Raw genomic sequence first — 21,024 nt, 5'->3', positions numbered from 1 at the left:
ATGGCAACAGTCACTGAGTTAAAAATGAATAGCTTCTTAAGTCTCCCCAACTTGTAAACAGTTAGGTATGAACTATTAGCTTTGAAGATGAAAGGGAAATGGGTATCAAAAATAGCTCATTTGCATTTCTATCTTAATGAAAGGTTAAGGTGTTTCACATTGCTATGGGCAGAGGAAGCCACTTTTAAGATTAGGTTACAGGCTTCCCCACAAAACAATGAATATCACAAGCAGCAGAAGTCTTTGAGATCAGCAGAGAGAAGAGGCTGCTTAGCTTTGCAAAAGCTACCAAAGCCAGCTGTGGAAGGGAGACAGTCTCTGGTCGAAGATGCATATGCTGCAACCTTTTATGGATTTCAGCTTTGTTCTGGAATGCCTAGGGGGAAGAATAATCATTGGAATAAGCTTTATGGCTGGTGGTAGATTGGAGGAACTTTAAGAAAACAGAGAAAAGTATCAGCAAAACAGGGATATGCTGGAACCTACTGTGGTCCATTTGCTGTAATTCCATGGAGAGTGCAATGGGTGATACGTATAAAAGGGAAACATTTCTCTCTCTATAGCTTTTAAGCATAAGTTACAAAAAGAAATCAGTGTTTCGTCAATAGTGTTTTAGTCAGTTGTTACAGTAAAAGTTTTAGAATATGAAATCACAATGTGTCATTCTTTTAGCTATAACTGGAAGCTCAAATTTATTTTGAAAGGATTCTTTAGAGATTTAACATAATATATTTAACTACTGAGTATTTGGGTGATGCTGAGGTCAACTCATGATCACTCTGCTTTGGGAAGCCAAATATTATATGAAAGGAAGGAAAAATAAATCAAAAAATATATTTAGTTATCGTCTTCAGTTCTTTAGATGTTCCTTGCACCTTTAAGAAAGCTGATGGGCAATATTTCCTATCCCTCTTCCAACAGTACTGCAGAACCATTAGGTGTGACAGGCATTATCAATGTGCCAAAAAGTGATTCCCCAGAAATTCATCACACAGTTGTTTGGGGAAGTGGTGGTGGCAGTATTTTTGTTCACAGTATGTGACATAGCAGTTTAAATATATCAATGAGCTAGCTATGTTCATCACAGTTGTGTAATTATTTTGTAACAAATGTGGCATGTAAACATACTTACATATGAACATGCAAATTAGAATCAGAATAAGCCACTCGACCCTTTGTGCCTGCTGAACCATTCAATAAGATCATGGCTGATCTGATTATCATCTCAACCCCACATTTATGTCTCCCTCCAGTAACCTTTCACCTCCTTGTTAACCATTAATCTATCTAATTCTGCCTTAAAAATATTCATAGAGTCTATCTCTAAAAACCCACGTCCCTCAAAGAAAAATAAATTCTTCATCTCTTGTCTTAAAATGAACAACCCCTTATTTTTAAACAGTGGCCTCTAGTTGTAGATTATCCCACAAGACAAAGCGCCCCCTCCCCCCCACCACTCCAACGCGTGTCCATTCTTAATAATGAGTGTTTGTATTACATGTAGGTAGTAAGAAGTCTCACAACGCCAAGTTAAAGTCCATCCAGTTTATTTGATAGTAAACCCACAAGCTTTTGGGGTTTGCCCCTTCATCAGGTGAGTGGAGTGTTCTGGTCTCAAACAGAGCATATAAAAGGCACACACAGTTTACAGAATACTGATTAGAATGCAAGTCTTTACAGCTAACCTGATATTTAATTGAATAGCAAGGGGCTATTCAATATGAAGGGCCAAACTCCGAAAGCTTGTGGGTTTACTATCAAATAAACTGGTTGGACTTTAACTTGGTGTTGTGAGACTTCTTACTACCCACATGTAATACAAACACTCTAATAATGAGTGTTTGTAATACATTTAGGTAGTAATAATGAGTGTTTGTATTACATTTAGGTAGTAATAATGAGTGTTTGTATTACATTTAGGTAGTAAGAAGTCTCACAACACCAAGTTAAAGTCCAACCAGTTTATTTGATAGTAAACCCACAAGCTTTCGGGGTTTGCCCCTTCGTATTGAATAGCCCCTTGCTATTCAATTAAATATCAGGTTAGCTGTAAAGACTTGCATTCTAATCAGTATTCTGTAAACTGTGTGCGCATTTTGTATGCTCTGTTTGAGACCAGAACTCTCCACTCACCTGATGAAGGAGCAAACCCCAAAAGCTTGTGGGTTTACTATCAAATAAACTGGTTGGACTTTAACTTGGTGTTGTGAGACTTCTTACTGTGTTTACCCCAGTCCAATGCCGACATCTCCACATCATTACATTCAGGTACACAGACTTTTCAACAAGGTAGTGACCGACTGGTTGGTGATAAGGGGCAAGAGCTGCAGATATTGTTAACTTCTTTTACTTTTCAACTCAGGTGCTAAAGTCAACTCGCACCTTACGTGAATAGCAACTAACTCATTACAGAACAAAGATTACATTTAGGACCATATTTTTCAGATCTTAATTGTTTTTGTCTTTTAAGTAGTCTTGAAGCACTACATCTATATTTGCACAACTTAACACCTGGAACAAAGGCCCCACTGTTACTTGTAGTTTATAACAGTCTGATTTCACTGTAATTCTTTGTAGCTGACGGGCTGTTTTTCCTATAGCGTACAAAGGACATGTCATGGCCAGCAACGAGTTACAATAAATATTTCTACCAATGAATTATGATCTGCAGTAAGAGTAACTCTATTGATCAGACCTTTTAATTAGCATCCCTATTCTATCTACATCATATTTATAAAACAGAATTTTAAAACAGATTAATGATTTTATCACACCATAAGCATGGTGACATTTTAGACTCAAAGTTCCTGTATCACATTCTCATACACAGAGGATGGTTTATACATGTATACAAACAGTGTATAAGTCAACATGTTAGAAGACCTTACCTAATTCAATGAGTTCTGTAATGGTTTTTGTATATTTGAACGCTGCGTCTCCAAATTGCCCATTCTTGAACAACTCATTTCCTTCACTCTTAAGCATTGCTACAGCAGGGGGCAGGGCCCATGTGTTGTTCTTTCCTTTCTCTGTCTCTGAACTTGACCCAGGTGGAAACATCTGACTGGAGTCAATTCTGGGAGGATCTTGACTTTTACTTGCCACGGGAATTGTAACACTCTTGACATTTTCACCTTTAGTTTCATGCCCACATTTATTTGTTTCAGTTTTCTTCAGTGCTGTTGAATTACCGTCACCGTCCTTTTTAGTGTTTTTTTGTGCTGCTGCACTGCCGGTATCCTTTCCTTTAGTTCGGTTCTTTTCATTAATCTCACATTCTCGTTTGTGTGAATACTTTTTCTGTGAATTCCCCATTACAGCTTTGGCTTTTGATGTCCTTCCACCCACCGGCTTGTTAGATTCTGTAAGGAAGTCCACATATTACAAGCTAAATTGCATCAGTGGAAAGAACTACTGCAGTCTAAGAAGGGGGAGGTAAAGAAATTACATCAAAAGCTGAGTGTGGCAACAACATAACATTTTGTAATGAAAACAAGAGCAGAAGTATGAAAACTTCAGCAACATTTACACTCAGTTAATCTGTGAAAGAAGGACATGAATAGAGTCACATTTCATTAAATAGCGAAGCAGTACTTCCCCTTTGTCAGCACAAGCAGGGAGCAATTTGTTTTACAAATACTGAGTCAACTGAGCATATTATACAAAAAAACCTTCAAGTTAACCCTAAGAGGGGGAAAGTGCTTCAAGAACCTCTGCAAGATCTTTGACTTGTACATTATTTAGTATGTTAACCCTTTGGTTACCAAAAAGTGTTTTTTTCTCTATAACATCTGCAAAAAAAAATTCAATTTAGTGTCATAGAGTTATTATGGCACAGCCTGAGGCTATTCAGCTTATCATGTTCAGAGTCCTATTGATATGCCAACTCGTGAATTTATCATGCAACACATAATTTCATAACAAAATCAAGTTCTTTTCCCAACCTCATGAGAGGGTTATGAAATCTCAGGATTTTTCAAATGTGGTCCAATTCTGGAGTGATTTCTCATAGTGCATCTGCCCATAATTACAAAAGGGATACTACGAGCTCGCCAATTATCAAAGCTGCAACAAAGCAAATCTCCATTCTTACACCTTCTCTCAACCTGTCCCTCTCTTAGCTCCCCCTTTAGCGCCCAGGTGTTGCTCATCATTTCCTCCCGAGAAGATTCAACTCCATCAAATATTTAAATCATGCTCCCACGTCTGAAAGATTTTTCCAGCTCTCTCCCATTTCCTATAGATGCAAGGTAGTCAGTTACCTAGTACTAAATCATGGGCGGCACAGTGGTTAACACTGCTCCCTTGTAGTGCCAGGGACCTAGGTTTAAACCCATCCTTGAGTGATTGTGTGAAATTTGCATGGATGCTCTGATTTTCTCTCACAGACCAAAGGTGTGCAGGTTAGATTGATTGAACAGAAGAACATAAGAAATAGGAGCAGGAGTAGGCCATCTAGCCCTTCGAGCCTGCCCCGCCATTCAATAAGGTCATGGCTGATCTGTCATGGCTCAGTTCCACATTCCCGCCCTCTCCCCATAATCCTTAATCCCCTCTCTTATCAAAAATCCATCAACCTGCGTCTTAAAAATATTTAGCGAGGTAGCCTCCACCACTTCAACGGGCAGAGAAGTGGTGGAGGCTACCTCGCTAAATATTTTTAAGACGCAGGTTGATGGATTGGCCATGCTAAATTGCCCCTCAGTATCAGGGGAATTTGCAGGGTAAATAAATTAGGTTACAGGGATAGATGGGATAGTTGCAAGCTCAGTGGGCTAAATGGCCTCCTTCTGCACTATAGGGATCCTATGATTCCACATTCCAGCACTCTCCCCATGCCTCTAGAGTCTAGAAATCCTTCTATTTCCCTATTAAACATATTCAATGATTTGGCCTTCCTGGTCTTCTATAATAGAGAATTCTATAGGTTCAACACCTGCTGAGTGGAGACATTCTAGTCTGAGATGCCTTTCCCGTATACTGAAACTGTGACCCCGCAGCCAGGGGAAACAACATCCCTGCATCTTGTTTGTCCAGCCTTGTCAGAATTTTAGACATTTCAATGAGATCCCTTCTAAATTACAATGAATACATGCCCAGAAAACCCAATGTCCCCTCATAGGACAATCCTGATGTCCCAGAAATCAGTCTTGGTGAACCTTCATTGCAGTCTCTCTTTGCTAAAGTATATCCTTTTTTTAGATAAGGAAATCAAAACTGCATACAATACTCCAGATGTGGTTTCAATAAGTCCCTGTACAGCTGCAGTAACATCCTTACTTCTGTACTCAAGTCTTCTTGCAATGAAGATCAATATATTATTTGACTACCTAATTGCTTGAACCTGCATGCTTGCTTTTAATGACTGGGTACTGGGATATCCAGGTCCCTTTGTACATCAACATATTCCAAGCTATCACTATTTAAATAATACTTTGCCATTCAGTTTCATCATCTGAAGTGGATAACTTCACGTTTTATCCATCTTGTACCGTATCTACCATGTATTTGCCTACTCACTCAACCTGTCTAAATCACCTTGAAGCCTCTTAACAGCCTCCTCACCACTCATATTCCCATCAAGTTTTTTATCATCAGCAAATTTGGAAATGTTAGTTTTGGTTCCCTCATCCAAATCATTGATGTATATTGTGAATTGCTGGGCTCAAGCATACATGCCACTTTGAAAAAGATCCATTTATGCCTACTTAGGTTTCCTATCTGCTAACAAATTCTCAATTCATGAAAATATATTACTCCAATACCATGTGTCTTAATTTTGCTCACTAACCTCTTTTATCAATTTTCTGAAAATCCAAAATACATCACATCCACTGGTTCACCCTTATCTATTCTAGTTACGCCTTCACAAAACTCCAGTAGGTTTATTGAACATGATTTCCCTTCCTAAATCCATGTTGACTTTGTCTAATCCCATTGATATTTTCAAAGTGTCCTCTCATCACATTCTTTATATTAGAATCTAGCATTTTCCCCACTGCTGATGTTAGGCTAACTAGCCTATAATTTCTTGTTTCTCCATCCCTCCTTTTTTCAATTGCAAGGTCACATTTTCCACTCTCCAATCTGCTGGGACTGTTGCAGAATGTACAGAATTTTGGAATATGACAACAAACACATCTGCAATTTCATGGCCATCTCCTAGGCCCAGGGGATATCGACTTTTAGTCCCATTAATTTCTCCAACACCACATTTTTAGTAATATTAATTTCCCTCAACTCCATCTTCTCATTAGACCTTTGATTTATTCGCATTTCTGGGAAGCTGCTGGTGTCTTTTTCTGTGGAGGCAGTTATTTAATTGTTGTTGTTATTTAAGTTGTTACTTAATTGCTCTGCTATTTCCTTGTTCTCTATTACAAATTCTCCTGTTTCAACCTATAAGGGACCTCCTTTTATGTTATTTGTAAGTTTACTCTCATACTCCATTTTTCCTCTCCTAATCAATCTTTTAATCCTCCTTTGCTGAATACTGAACATCTCCCAAACCTCAGGCTTGCTATTTTTTTCAGCAACTTTATATGATTCTTTTTTAGATTTAACGCCATCCATCATTTATTTTGTAAGCCATGGTTGGGCCTGTTTTCTTTTTGTGTTTTTATCATAAAGGAACATACAACTGTTGTGAGACATACATTGATTCCTTAAATATTACCCATTGATATCCACTTTCATGCCTTCTAATGAAGTTCCCTAACCTACCTCAGCTGACTCGTGCCTCATTACTTTGTGTTTTCTTTTATTTAGATTTAGGATCCTAGTTTCAGATTGGGCATCTTCACTTTCCATCTTGATGAAGAATTCTATCATGCTATAGTCACTGTTCCCCAAAGGACACCACAGATCAAGATTATTAATTAACCCCATCTCAATGGATAATACCAAATCAAGAATAGCACATTTCCTAGTTAATTCCTCAACATACCGGTCTAAAAAACCATCTCATACACATTCCAGGAATTCATCTATCACAGTATTGTTGCAGACTTGAGCTGCCCAATTTATATGTAGATTAAAGTCACCCATGATTAATGTAGCACCCTTTTTAGATGCCTCTCCAATTTCCTGTTTAATGCCATCCCTTATCTCACCATGGCAATTTAGAGGCCTATCGACAACTCTCACCAATATTTTCCACCCCTTGTTGCTTCTCAATTCCACCCAGACCGATTCTATATTGAGATTTTCTGTGCCAACATTCTCTCTCACTTTGCACTGATTTTATCTTTGACACCACCAACCCAGCTCCTTTCCCTTTTTGTCTGTTTTTCTTAAGTATTAATCCTTGGATATTCATTTCCCAGCCTTGGCTACCCTGCAGCCATGTCTCCATAATCACAATCATATGATACCCATGCATATCAATTTGTGCTTTTAATTAATCTACCTTATTGCAAATGTTCAGTGCATTCAGATACAGTGCTTTCGACTTTGTAGCGATTTGGTACAGATGAGTGAATTATTAGACCATTCAAAGAGCATTTAAGGAATCAATCACATTGCTGGAGGCCAGGCCAGGTAAGGATGGCAGATTTCTTTCCCGAAAGAGATTAGTGAACCAAATGTGTTTTTCTGACAATGGAATATATAGCTTCATGGTCATCATTTAATTAGGTTTTAATTGAACATTTATTAAATAAAATTAAATTCCGCCAGCCGCCAAAATGGGATTTGGAGCTCGTGTCTCCAGACCATTAGTCTGGGCCTCTGGATTACTAGTCCAGTGACATTACCACTAGAGCACCACATCCCCTGAACTTTTACAGCTCAATGGGAAATCCCTAAACCATTTTAGCTGCAATGGAAACCTCTGCACTCCTCTGGTAGCACTGAAAACCTCTGGATCCCAGAGTTCAACTGAGGACCCAAGGTTCAGTCCGGAAGGTTGCTGCCAACATGACAGAGGGAAGACACTTGGCAGCCCCAGGGTTCACTGAGATCTCCTTACAGGTTCTTCTCTAGATTGTATGACAAAGATAGGAGACACTTTTCTCAAGGGACAACAAAAAGTGACTCACCTACCAAAGAAGCCTGGAAGGAGTTAGAAAAAAGTCAGTAGCAGTAATATCCACCCCACTTCAAGATGCACAATATCTTCATGGATAGTCAGATCCGGCAGAGCAGTGAGTGGCTGTCAGGGATACACGCATATGTGCCAGCCATCACCTTGGCCCTGGGCTCAACACAGCAATGACACGACAAGAGGAACATCTGGACTCTCCTTCAGTTGCTTTTTGAGCAGCAGAACCATGGGAGGAAAAGTGTGCCTTGCAAGGGAAGAGGAGTATTTGCCAGTTACATTAGGCGGCTCTTCTCAGGGTGCTAATTGTGGACAGTGGCCCGTCCATCCATCTGCCGATGATCCCAGCACCTCAAGTATCCAGAGTAACAGAAAGTCCCACACCCCTGCAGGAGCCCTTCAGCATGCTGGGACCCTCCAGGCCTCAAGCAGCTAAAGGGTGTCCTTCTAAGTCATCCCATAAGGCAGCACAATCAGCAACTACCTACATTCCAGCTGTAATTGAAGGGGTTGCACCTCATAGGAGCTGAGAACTACGTTAAAAAAGAGCATCATGAAGCAGCAGGAAGGCATCAGTGCCAAGACTTTGTGTGTGTTAAAGATAGATAGTCTAGTTTCAATAAATAACTGTCAAATTTATGGTTTGAGTCATTCATGGAGTGAATACTGCCTTCTCACATGTAACCTGTATTTATCCACCATCAGTTGTTTGTATGTATAGGGGCAGGCCAAGTATGCTAATCTCAAGATTTGGCAGTGCACATGAAGGGGCTGGACACCAGGCAATGATGAGTGATATGGTGAAGGTGGGGTGGAGTTTTTATTACACAGGCATTGCTAGGGCATCATGGCTGCAGGAAGCGGGTGTGAATTTACGTGTCATGAGTCTCCCTTGCACATCTCTCAATGCTCCTAGCCTCTGGAATGGGAGGATTTATCATATCCTGCCTGTTCTGTCCCTTCCATTGACATCTTCATCAAATAGGGAGTGCCAATTATCTATACAAATGGACAACAATGATATGCAAAATCCTCCCTGAGGCAAACTGTAGCAGTCATGGATGGCTTTGTAACATTTCTTGGCAGAAGTGCGAGGGCTCCTAGTTTGGCGTCAGCAACCATGATTGGAGTGGGTAACCTTGTCCCTAGGGATCAGTCCCTGAAGCTGCACGGCTGCAGGCAGGCTTAATCAGCGTTGATGCCTGGAACTGTCGAATTATGTACGTGTCCTGACTGCTCATAGAAAACCTAGCATGCATATACATGATTACTTTGTGGTCACAGACCCGTTGAACATTGACCAAACGGAAACCTTTCCTGCTTATTAAGGTCACAAGCTGATCTGTAAACACTTTGATGACTACATCCAATCAATTACACTTTGCACTTGTGGAAATGCTGCAGTGGCACCAAAGCTAATGGACTACTCGACTACTCTTTCTGCTGTTATAGAATCATAGAAACCCTACAGTGCAGAAAGGGGCCATTTGGCCCATCTAGTCTGCAACGGCCACAATCCTACTCATTCCCTACCTTCATATCCCTACGTATTTACATGCTAATCCCTCTAACCTACATATCTCAGAACTCTAAGGGGCAATTTTAGCTTGGCCAGTCAACCTAATCTGCACATCTTTGGACTATGGGAGGAAACTGCGCACCAGATGGAAACCCCACACAGACACAAGGAGAATGTACAAATTCCACACAGACAGTGATTCAAGCTGGGAACTGAACCCAGGTCCCTGGAGCTGTGAAGCAGCAGTGCTAACCACTGTGTTACTGTGCTGTCCCATGTTATGGTTGGTTGGTTTGGTAGCACACAATGTCTCCAGCCCGTTTAAATACTTAATTCCTTAGTGCAGTGATAAGCTGCTGCCTGGTATATTCTGCATATTTTCCCTCTGAATCCCTGGAAGAAGGCAAACATGTAGAAATACAATGCAATGGTTTTACTCAGAGTCATGGGCATTGGACGTTCACCCAAGTATCAAGGATTGCAACTCATTCTCCAGGTCAGTATATGGGTCAGTGAGTACCAGTCTCTCTTGACAGTTGGTATGAGCACTCAGATATCTAGAGGTAGCTTAAGCAAGCCCAGGAGACTTTGGGCTGCAGCCGGTCCTCTTTGCCTCTCTGCATCATTTTGCAGCTTACCCAGCTGGAGGCTGGCCTATTTGCTGCAACTGCTGCATTGGTGTCTCCTGTAACTGGTCCTCCCTCTTTCTGCACCAGTCCACTTCCATACTGGGTTCAGGACTGGGTGGATCAATGTCACAGCTGTTGATCACTCCCTTTGTTGTGTGCTTTCTTGGAGGAAATTTCCCCTGCGATCCCAGCTTTACCATTCCTCTTTAACCCAGCAGCTAGGATGCTCCTGGTGTCTTACTGAGAGGCAATAGCAACAATCTACTTCCTCAGCTCCTCTGAACCTAACCACAGGCTCCTGCCCAACTCTCAGACGCCTCTCCTCTCACTCTAGCAATGGTCACCTCTTTCCCTTATTTGCAATGTAAAGGACAACAAAAGCCAACTCTAACATGCTTGACTTCCACAGGCAACCCTGAGGCTTATTCTTTAAATGATCAGAGATTGACAGGCTATAATCCCTGAGATTGTCTAATTCAAACTCCACAATGAAATCTCACTTGGGTAGCATTTAAATAAGAATCAATTGCTTGCACAACTAGTACAATTGGCTTTTAGCTTCACTGAAGTAGCAGCACTGCCTTGGAGGCTCTCTGTGCTGGTTGCGCACCTGCCCCCCACCCCCACACCAACTCATCCTACTACGTAACTTGGCAGATTTACCATGGCTAATCCATCTAAGTAAGAAGTCTGACAACAACAGGTTTAAGTCCAACCAATTTATTTGATAGTAAACTCAGTTTACTATCAAATAAATTGGTTGAACTTAAACCTGGTGTTGTCAGACTTCTTACTGCGTTTACTTCAGTCCAACGCCGGCATCTCCACATCATAATCCATCTAACCCAGACATCTTTGGACACTAAGGGGCATTTATCATGGCCAGTGGACCTAACCTGCATACCTTTGGATTGTGGGAGGAAACTGAAACACTCAGTGGAAACCCACAGTCACGGGAAGAACGTGCAAACTCCACACAATCACCCAAAGCCATAATCAAACCCAGGTCCCTGGCACTGTGAGGCAGCAATGCTAACCGCTGTGGTACCATGAGCAGATCCCACTTCTACACCATGATTTAAGATATGCACTGTGTCTACCTTGGTGGTTATGTCTGCAAAATCAAGTGGCATTCTTTTGCATAGTGGTATTTTAAGTATGTGGTATCTTTACTTTTTTTGCATTGTATCATAAATCATGGGACCTTTAAAGTTGTTGCTCAGCCATGCAGCTAAGAGGGAGCATTGGTGATGGTTTCTCTTCATTATCACCATCTTCTTGCACTGCCTGACCAGGTTGTAACAAGGAACAGGGGTATATTGTGGTGAGGAGAGAGGGTAACAAATGCCTGCTTACGCCATCTGCAGCTTCTAAATCTGAAGTGAATGTGGGATGAGGGGAAGGTGGGATGAAAGCAGAGGTGGCTCAGGTCAAGTATACCCTGGTATATGATTTCTTCCATATACACCCATTCTTCCCGCTGTGTCAGTTATGCTTAGTTGGTAGCATTCTCACATCTGAGTCACAAGGTTGTGGGTCCAGGACTTGAGCACACAAAAAAAAAAATCAAGGTTGACACTGCAGTGCAGTACAGAGAAAGTGTTGCACTGTCAGAGGTGTCAGCTTTTGGATAAGCCATCAAACCAAGGTCCCATCAGATAGATGTAAAAGATCCCATAGCTCTATTTTGAAGAAACAAGGAGTTATCTCTAGTGCCTTGGCCAATATTTATCCCTCAATCAGCAATACAACAACATATTATCTGATTATTTTCACATTATTAAATGTGGGTGCTTGCTCTGTGCAAATTGATTGCCACATTTCCTGAATTACAATAGTGACAACAGCTGAAAGTCTTTCATTGGCTGTGAAACATGAGGTGGTCACACTATATATGCATTTTTCCCCCACATTTGATTCAGCTAACAGAAGACTTATAGCAGCTGTTCCAGTCAGATTGCAGACAAGTTCAAGTAACACCAGCAAGTTATGATTTTGGGCTCTGTCCTGTTGCATGCAGCCAATCAATAGCATCGTTAGCTCCGGTTGCACACAGAAATCATGAGCAGGCAGCATTTACATCAAACAGGTCGGGGTGGTCACACATTATGACCTCTGTCTCTATTTTTGATAGTGAACCTCTTTAGCCATCAGTACTGCTTTGAAATGACATCCCAGATTATGTGCTCAAATACTGGAGCTGGGTTTGAAAAATCAACCTCTGAGTCAGAATTGAGTGGTACCACTGAGCCAAGGTGACGCCATAGGTAAATACTGTATACTGTGTACACATATAAACATGATTAATGCTTTACTGGAGAGTGAAGTATCAGCATCATGAAATTAAGGTTAATCTGTACTTGAAGTGCACACTATATACATTTTAAAATATTTTGTCACTGAAGTTTGTTGCAGTTTTGTCCAAAAGGTGGCAAAGTGGTTAGCAATGCTGCCTCACAGTGTGCTGGTGAGAGCGATGGTGCGTGACAGAGTGAGAGGGACTACATGTGAGTGAGTGCATAGTGCAACTGACTGAGTGATGTTCAGGTGAGTGTGAGAAACTGAATGAACATGTGAGGGTGAATACAAGAGATTGAGTGAGTATGGGAGCAATGTGAAAGATGAAGTGATTGAGCAAGTGGGAGTGAGTACAAGAGACTGAATAGGTGTGTGGAGGTGCGAGTCTGCATTATGCTCAGCGCCAGGTTTCTCATTCTCTCACCATCATAAACCAACTCATCCACACACGCACATTCACATTCAATTTTATTACTTATTCTTTTTTTAAAAATTTACTGCTCTTGTTTGTCCTACTTTTGCTCAGAAATCGTTCCTTTCCTTAAAGCTTCAAGTTTTTTTTGAAATTTTCAAATAACTTCCAAAATTTTCTCAGCAGCTCCTCAAGTGAGGATGACATTCAAATATGCCCACCCCCACCCCACTCCACTGAGCCCATATCAGTGACTAGTTAGGAGGAATGTTATGACTGAATTTTTTTTAACAGTAGACCAAATTAGGTTATAGCACTATGGTACTTGGAACAGTGCTTCTTGCAACATCATTTTCAGTGCTAACAGTGCCACCATGTGAGAATGAATTAAATTGCAGCTGTGGGATTCCAAAAGAAGTTCCGTTCCTCAGCCAGAATTCTCCCCAAAAAATTCTAAGTGTTGAATTTGCATGAAAACTGGAGTAATTCGCGCTGGTTTTCTTAGTGGGAGTTCAGAGAAGAATCTCCCATACTCTGCACTGCCAAGGTCTGCTGCATGTTGCATGTATATCATTAAAAATCAGTGGCTGGGGCCTATCCCCACTGAACAGGCCGGCAGCATAGCACTGAGCAAACCACTGCTCATGCACTGATCTGTCGATGCCAAGATCAGAGAATGCACTAATAGCTTCCAGATCACTGGCCAGCCCCGCGATCGCCATCACCAACCCTCCAACCCCCAAGGCCCCTGGCTCCCTGACCATTCCCGGGCCAGCCCTGAACCCACTGTGCTGGCCCATCCCAATTTCCAGCACTGTCTGCCGCTCCCCCATCCCCCCAGTCCTGACCCATCCAGTAGACTGATCCCCTCCCACCAGCCCACCCCAATCACTGGCCTTCCTCCTTCCCCTACTGATCTTGTCTGCAGAGTGGCAGGGGGACCCCCATCCCACTGACTGACCCATCAGGCCCCCCAACTCCGCTCCCCTGGCAGTGCCCTATGCTTGGCTAGCTAATTACATTTAAATTATTATTTAACCATTTAAATGGTGTTGGTGCCTCTCTGACGATTTCCGGCACAGAACTGATGTTGCCAGAAATCTGGTGCTAGGAGATGCTATCGGGGCGCAAATCCCACGAAGTGGCCGATGCAAGAATCTCCTGCCTGTTGTTGATACGTCTTCCTTCTTCCCGAATTGTGGGTGTCCACAATTGAGAGTTCTGCCACTGTAGTTGGCAGAACTCTCAACCGCATCCAATCATTCACTGGACCACTATCTCATTCCCTGCTTCCCAGAACCAGGAGAAGGTCCCCCGTCCTCATTTCTTACTCCACCAGTCTCCACATTTAAAGGATCATCCTCCACCATTTCCGCCAACTGCAACATGATGCCACTACACAACACATCTTCCATTCACCCTCCGCCCCTGTCAGCATTCCGCAGTGACCACTCTCTCTGGAACATCCTGGTCTACTCCACCACATGGATTGTGGCTGTAGCCGGAAAAGGACCGGATAAGAGGGAGAATGGATTCAAGATGGATGGAAATGAGTTCAGTGGGGTGGAAACAGGCTGACATGACAGGCCTCCCAGGCAGTCCTGTTTGTGGATTTTGGGAGGAGGTAGAAACGGGCTCTCAGGGGTTGGGAGATTATGAGATTGGAGGCTGTGGAAGATCTCCAAAGGAGATGAGGTCACTGATAGTCCTGGAAACAGCAGTTTGATATTTGGTGGTCCAGGAGGACATAGGAGCAAGCATCCGAGAGTTGGCACTCAGCCTCTGCAAGGTAGAGGTCCATATGCCAGACAATAACAGTGCCACCCTTGTTGGCAGGTTTAATGACAAGGTCAGGGTTAGTCCTAAGAGAGCAAAGTACAGCTAGTTCAGAAGGAGCTAAGTTACAGTGGTTGAGAGGAAAGGAGAAATTGAGACTGCCCATATCAGTGAGTCGGTGCTGCTGTAGAGGGATATCAAGGGTGTGCATACGGTGGTGCATGGCACTGAGCATGGATCTCAGGATGCGGTGAGAACAGCAGTCCAAGGAGTGTTGTATATCTTGGAGGTACGTGCAATCCTGGTTGCATTCAAGAGACAAGGGGGCGATTCTCCCGACCTGCTAATCTTTTAGCGCAGCAGTCTGGGAGCTTCTTGTGTCAGCCGATTCGTGGGATTTGCACATGCGGTCCTGCCTCAATAGTGTCTTCCAGCACCAGATTTCCAGCAGTATCAGCTCAGTGCCGGAAATTGGCAGGGAGGCACCAAGACCATTTAAATGGTCACCATCTCAGGTCCTAAACGCTCCTTTCAGATGAAGCACCTCCTTCAATCTGGTCTATTGCATTTACTGCTCCCAAGGAGGTCTACCCTACATTGGAGGGACCAAACGTAGACTGGGTGACCGCTTTGCTGAACATCTTCCTGTCGCTTGCCACTTCAACACACCATTCTGCTCTCCTGTCCACATATCCGTCCTTGGCCTTTTGCAATGTTCTAGCGAACCCCAATGTAAAGTAGAGGAACAGCACCTCATCTTCCAATTGGGCACTTTATAGCCTTCTGGGCTGAACACTGAGTTCCACAACTTTAGAGCATGAAATGTCATTAACGTTCCAGCTCTCCTCCTTCTCCTCCTCTCCAGCATCACTCGACCCCACTCCTCTGCCCTGCCCCCTCCCAAACCCAGCCCCTTCCAGTGCAACTGCCATAATCCCCAGACATTACCGTAACCATCTGTACCTCTGTTCTGCCATTCATACATTCTAATCATTTAATGGACACTTTTAGCACGTTCTCAGCTTTCTGTACCCTCATTTATATTCCCTTTGTTCCATTTTCGTCCCCACCCCTCCCACTACCTTCATAGTATAAATCTCTGCGGATTCCATTTGCTCTTAGCTCTGATGAAGGTCATCTAGGCTCGAAACGTCTCTCCCCACAGATGCTATCAGTCCTGCTGAGATTTTCCAGCATTTTCTATTTCTGCTGTAAATTGCAGCTGATTCTGCATAATTCATTGATTTCAATGAATTGATGTGATTTAAAGACATGCATATTATATGTCGAAATTCCTCCCTCATTGTGCAGAATATGGTAAATCAGAGAATACCATTTCCATCTTGCCTTTTGTACTTGAGCCTCTCTTAATAGCAATAAGGATCCCGTATGCTTTCTTCACTGTGTTCTTAGTTTGACTTGCCACCTTCATCAGTTTGTGTACATACACCTCCAGGTCCCTCTGTTCTTGCACCTTCTCTAAAAGGTATCATTTTAATTCATTTTGCCTCTCCTTATTCTTCTTAAACTGCATCATTTACTGAATTAAATTTCATCTGCTATGTCTGTTATTTCACCAGCCTATGTCCTCATATTAATTATTGTTTGCTATACGTCCAAGTTGTTTTATCTTCAAATTTTGAAACTGTCTGTATCACCAAATCTGTAATTAATGTATATCAAAAGAGCAAAAAGAACTGGGGAACACTACTGCATACTTTTCTCCAGTTTGAAAAACAACCATTCATAACTGTTCTATGTTTGTGAACCTTAACTAATTTTATATTTATGTTGCTAGTTTTCCTTTAACTTCAAGGGTTTTAATTTTGCTAACAAGTCTAGAGACAGAAATTCTCATCACATTTAAAAACAAAAATTGGTAATGCACTTGAAGTGTGATAAACTACAGGGTTACAAGAACTGGTAAATGGGATTGTGCTGATACTGGTCAAATTACTTTTGAAATTCCAAATGCACAACTTTAACTGCATCACTCTCATTAACCCTCTCCTTTAGTGCATTAACACTTTTAATCAAACTTGTCAACATACCTTGACACTAACAAACCTGTGCTGGCTTGCATACTTTCCCAAATAAATATTGGGAATATTGTTACATAAGAACATAAGAAATAGGAGCAGGAACAAAGAACAAAGAACAAAGAACAACACAGCACGGGAAACAGGCCCTTCGGCCCAACGAGCCCGCGCCGCCGTCCTACTATCTCAGTGACCTATTCATGATTTTAGTCTACGCCTAACGTGCGAGGATCAGGGAGGTCCAATCTAGGGACAATTTTAGTACCCAATCAATCAGCCTAAAAGCACATCTTTGGGGGATGTGGGAGGAAACCGGAGCACCCGGAGGAAACCCACGCAACCACGGGGAGAACGTGCAAACTCCCACAGACACAGGCCCAAATCCATGTGTCCGCACAGCAACAGAGATAGTCTCTGAGCTGTCATGTTGCCCTCGAGATGGTCCAGTTTAAGCACACTAACGACATGAAGCAATAGGCAACTCCCGAAGCAACATCCAAGAGCAGCCCACTACAACCTGCCGCCTGCATGCCCCTTGCTGGACTTAAATGCCTGTGGAGACAAAAAAATTCATTATTAAACAGGCAAAGACTAACATTCCTGAGGCAAAACGTATTCCCAAGCCTACAATGTTCAGTAAGGCCTACTATATCCCCCTATATGTAGCCCGCTCATATGGCTGTCTAAGTGACTCTTAAACAACCCTAGCGTGCCTGCTTCCACCACCTTATTCGGCAGTGCATTCCACACCCCCACTACCCTTTGCGTGAAAAACTGCCCTCTAATATTTGTCTTATACCTAGCCCCCCTCACCCTAAGCCTGTGACCCCTCGTTCTATCCATTTCTTGTAGCGGAAAAAGCTTACCACCATTTACTCTATCTATCCCCTTCATAATCTTATAAACCTCTATTAGATCCCCCCTCAGCCGACGTCTCTCAAGGGAAAACAGCCCAAGTTCATCCAATCTTTCCTCGTAAGACAGCCCTTCCATACCAGGCAACATCCTGGTAAATCTCCTCTGCACTCTCTCCAGGATCTCTACATCCTTCCGGTAGTACGGCGACCAGAACTGGACGCAGTACTCCAAGTGAGGCCTAACCAACGTTCTATACAACTGCAACATCAGACTCCTACTCTTATATTCTATACCTCTTCCTATGAAGGCTAACATACCATACGCTTTCCTTATCACATTCTGCACCTGTACCGACACCTTCAGGGACTTGTGCACTTGCACCCCCAGGTCTCTCTGCGTATCTATACTCCGGATAGTTCTACCTTTTATCGTATAACTCCCCTCCACATTATTCCGGCCAAAGTGCATCACCTCGCATTTCTCCGGATTAAATTCCATTTGCCATCTATCTGCCCAATCTACCAGCCTGTCTATGTCCTGTTGCATTGCCAGGCACTGCTCCTCAGTACCCGCCAATCCAACCATCTTGGTGTCATCAGCAAATTTGCTGATCACACCACCTACCCCCTCTTCCAAGTCATTAATATATACCACAAATAGAAGAGGTCCAAGTACCGAGCCCTGCGGCACACCACTGGTGACAGGCCTCCAATTGGAAAAGGAACCTTCCACTACTACTCGCTGTCTCCTCCTCCCAAGCCAGTTCTCCACCCATCTACATACCTGGCCTTGTATCCCATGAGCCTTCACCTTTTCTATCAGCCTACCATGAGGGACCTTGTCAAACGCCTTACTGAAATCCATATAGACAACATCAACGGCTTGTCCTTCGTCAACCGTTTTTGTCACCTCTTCAAAAAATTCCACTAGATTCGTAAGGCATGACCTCCCTGTAACGAAGCCATGCTGCGTATCCCTGATCAGATTGCAGCGCTCCAGATGTTCATACATCCTATCCTTGAGGATCCTCTCCATTAGCTTGCCTATAACTGAAGTCAAGCTCACCGGCCTATAATTCCCTGGGTTATCCCTCTGACCCTTCTTAAACAACGGTACTACATTTGCAATGCGCCAATCCTCTGGGACCTCACCTGTGTCCAAAGAAGAGACAAAGATTTGCGTCAGAGGCCCAGCAATTTCATCCCTCACCTCCCTTAACAGCCTGGGATAGATGCCATCAGGCCCCGGAGATTTATCCGTCTTTATACTGTCTAAAAGTCCCAACACCTCTTCCCTCGTGATGACTATATCCCTCAACGGATCCTCAAACTCCTCAAGCACAGCACCAGACATCAGGCCCCTCTCCTGCGTGAATACCGACGCAAAGTATTCATTCAGGATCTCCCCCATTCCCCCAGGCTCCAAGCATAGTTCCCCTCCTCTGTCCCTGAGAGGACCAATCTTCCCTCTAACCATCCTTTTATTTCTAACATAGGAGTAAAATGCCTTAGGATTTTCTTTAATCCTACCCGCCAAAGCCATTTCATGGCCCCTTTTTGCCTTTCTGATGCCCCTTTTAAGTTCTCTCCTACATTCTCTGTATTCTTCTAACGCTATCTCTGTCCTCAAATGCCTAGATCTAATGTACGCCTCCCTCTTCCTCCTGACCAGGTCCTCAATATCCCTAGTTACCCACGGCTCTCTAATCCTACCCTTCCCATCCTTCCTCTTGACCGGCACGTGCCTTTCCTGCAAAGATTTTAGTTTTCCCTTGAGAGACTCCCACATACCCAGCGTCGACCTGCCATCAAGCAGCTTACCCCAGTCCGTATCTTTAAGATCCTGCCTAATCCGGTTGTATCTAGCCCTCCCCCAGTTTAACACCCTCCCCTTAGGACAGGCTTCATCTTTATCCATTAATATCTTAAACCAGACAGAGTTGTGGTCACTGTTAGCCACCTGCTCTCCTACTTCAACGTCAACCACCTGCCCAGGCTCATTCCCCAGAACCAAGTCCAGTATAGCCCCCTCCCTGGTCGGGCTATCCACATACTGCTCCAGGGATCCTTCCATTACACACTGTACAAATTCCTCCCCGTCAGCACCCTCTGATCTCGGCACCTTCCAGTCTACCCCGGGGAGATTAAAATCTCCCACTACCACCACCCTATTCTTCCTGCACTTATCTAGAATGTCCCTGCTTATCCCTTCTTCCACAGCCCTCGGGCTGTTGGGCGGTCTGTAGTACACACCCAACATAGTAACATCTCCCTTCCTATTCCTCAACTCCACCCATAGCGACTCGATTCCTATATCCTCTATTCCTCCCTCCCTCTGCACTGCTATGATGCAATCCTTAACTAACAACGCCACTCCCCCACCTCTCTGCGACCCTCCCCTATCGCGCCTGAAGCACTTATACCCGGGAACATTCAACTGCCAGTCCTGCCCTTCCTTTAACCAAGTCTCTGTCACCGCCACCACTTCCAACTTCCTTTCGAACATTATTGCCTTCAGTTCATCTGTTTTGCCAGTCACACTCCTAGCATTGAAACACATGCACCGAAGACACTCAGAAACAATCCGATCCTTCTTCCTACCCTCCGGGCTTACCCTATCCCCAATCCCAGTTCCGTCCACATCCCCACCCCCCCTCCATATTAGTTTAAACACTGCCGAAACACTCCAGCTAACCTTCCAGCTAAGATATTCACACCCTTCCCAGTTAACTGTACCCCATCCCTCTTATATATTTGCCCCTCTTTCATAAAGACTTCCCAATGGTCTACGAATCTAAAACCCTCTGCCCTACACCAATCCTTCAACCACGCATTGAGTTGGAGTATCTCATTATTTCTAGCCCTGCTAGCCCCAGGCACCGGCAGCAGCCCAGAGAACGCCACCCTGGAGGCCCTACATTTCAGCCTAGCCCCCAACTCCCTGAACTGCCTACGTATGTCCCCCCTGCACTTTGTTCCTACATCCTTCTCTCCTATGTGCACTATCACATCAGACTTGGTCCCTCCACCCTTCAAAATTCCCTCTACCCTTTCTGAAACATCCTGTACCCCTGCCCCAGGGAGGCAGACTACCATCCTGGATTCCCGCTTTTGCCCACAGAACCGCCTGTCAATCCCTTTGACTCTCCCATCCCCCACCACTATCCCACACCCTGCACTCTTCCCTTCCTCCGAGGTATTCTGATCTCCCTCCCTTGCCTTCTCTACCCCAGCTGTCACCCCACCCTTGATATTCCGGGGTAATTCCTCTGGGGCGGTCCTAGTGCCACGACTCCTTTTCTTTTTGCTCTTCCTAACTGTGACCCATCCGTCTCTCCTCCCAGGTCCTGGTATCTGCTCAGTGTTACTGTCCCTATCCATTATTTCCTCATTTTCCCTAACTAAAAACATATCCTCCAGCCTCAGTTCCAGCTGCCTCACCCGGGCCCTTAA

General features: G+C 43.6%; 1 protein-coding gene across 4 annotated transcripts in view; it reads right to left on the bottom strand.

Moving 5' to 3' along the window:
• The window catches only part of LOC145346479 (sperm-associated antigen 1-like), a 114,494-nt gene that overhangs the window by 57,024 nt on the left and 36,446 nt on the right, over positions 1-21,024 (bottom strand). For all 4 annotated transcript variants that reach the window (XM_080193792.1, XM_080193794.1, XM_080193793.1 and 1 more), the window contains one exon: positions 2,889-3,362. In XM_080193792.1, coding sequence (XP_080049918.1) covers positions 2,889-3,362 — 474 coding nt within the window. The remainder of the gene's footprint in view (positions 1-2,888; positions 3,363-21,024) is intronic.

This window comes from Carcharhinus amblyrhynchos, chromosome 8 (genome assembly GCF_965287045.1).
Source record: "Carcharhinus amblyrhynchos chromosome 8, sCarAmb.v2.hapA, whole genome shotgun sequence".
NCBI classification, from domain to species: domain Eukaryota; kingdom Metazoa; phylum Chordata; class Chondrichthyes; order Carcharhiniformes; family Carcharhinidae; genus Carcharhinus; species Carcharhinus amblyrhynchos.
This window is presented reverse-complemented; position numbering and strand designations above follow the sequence as displayed.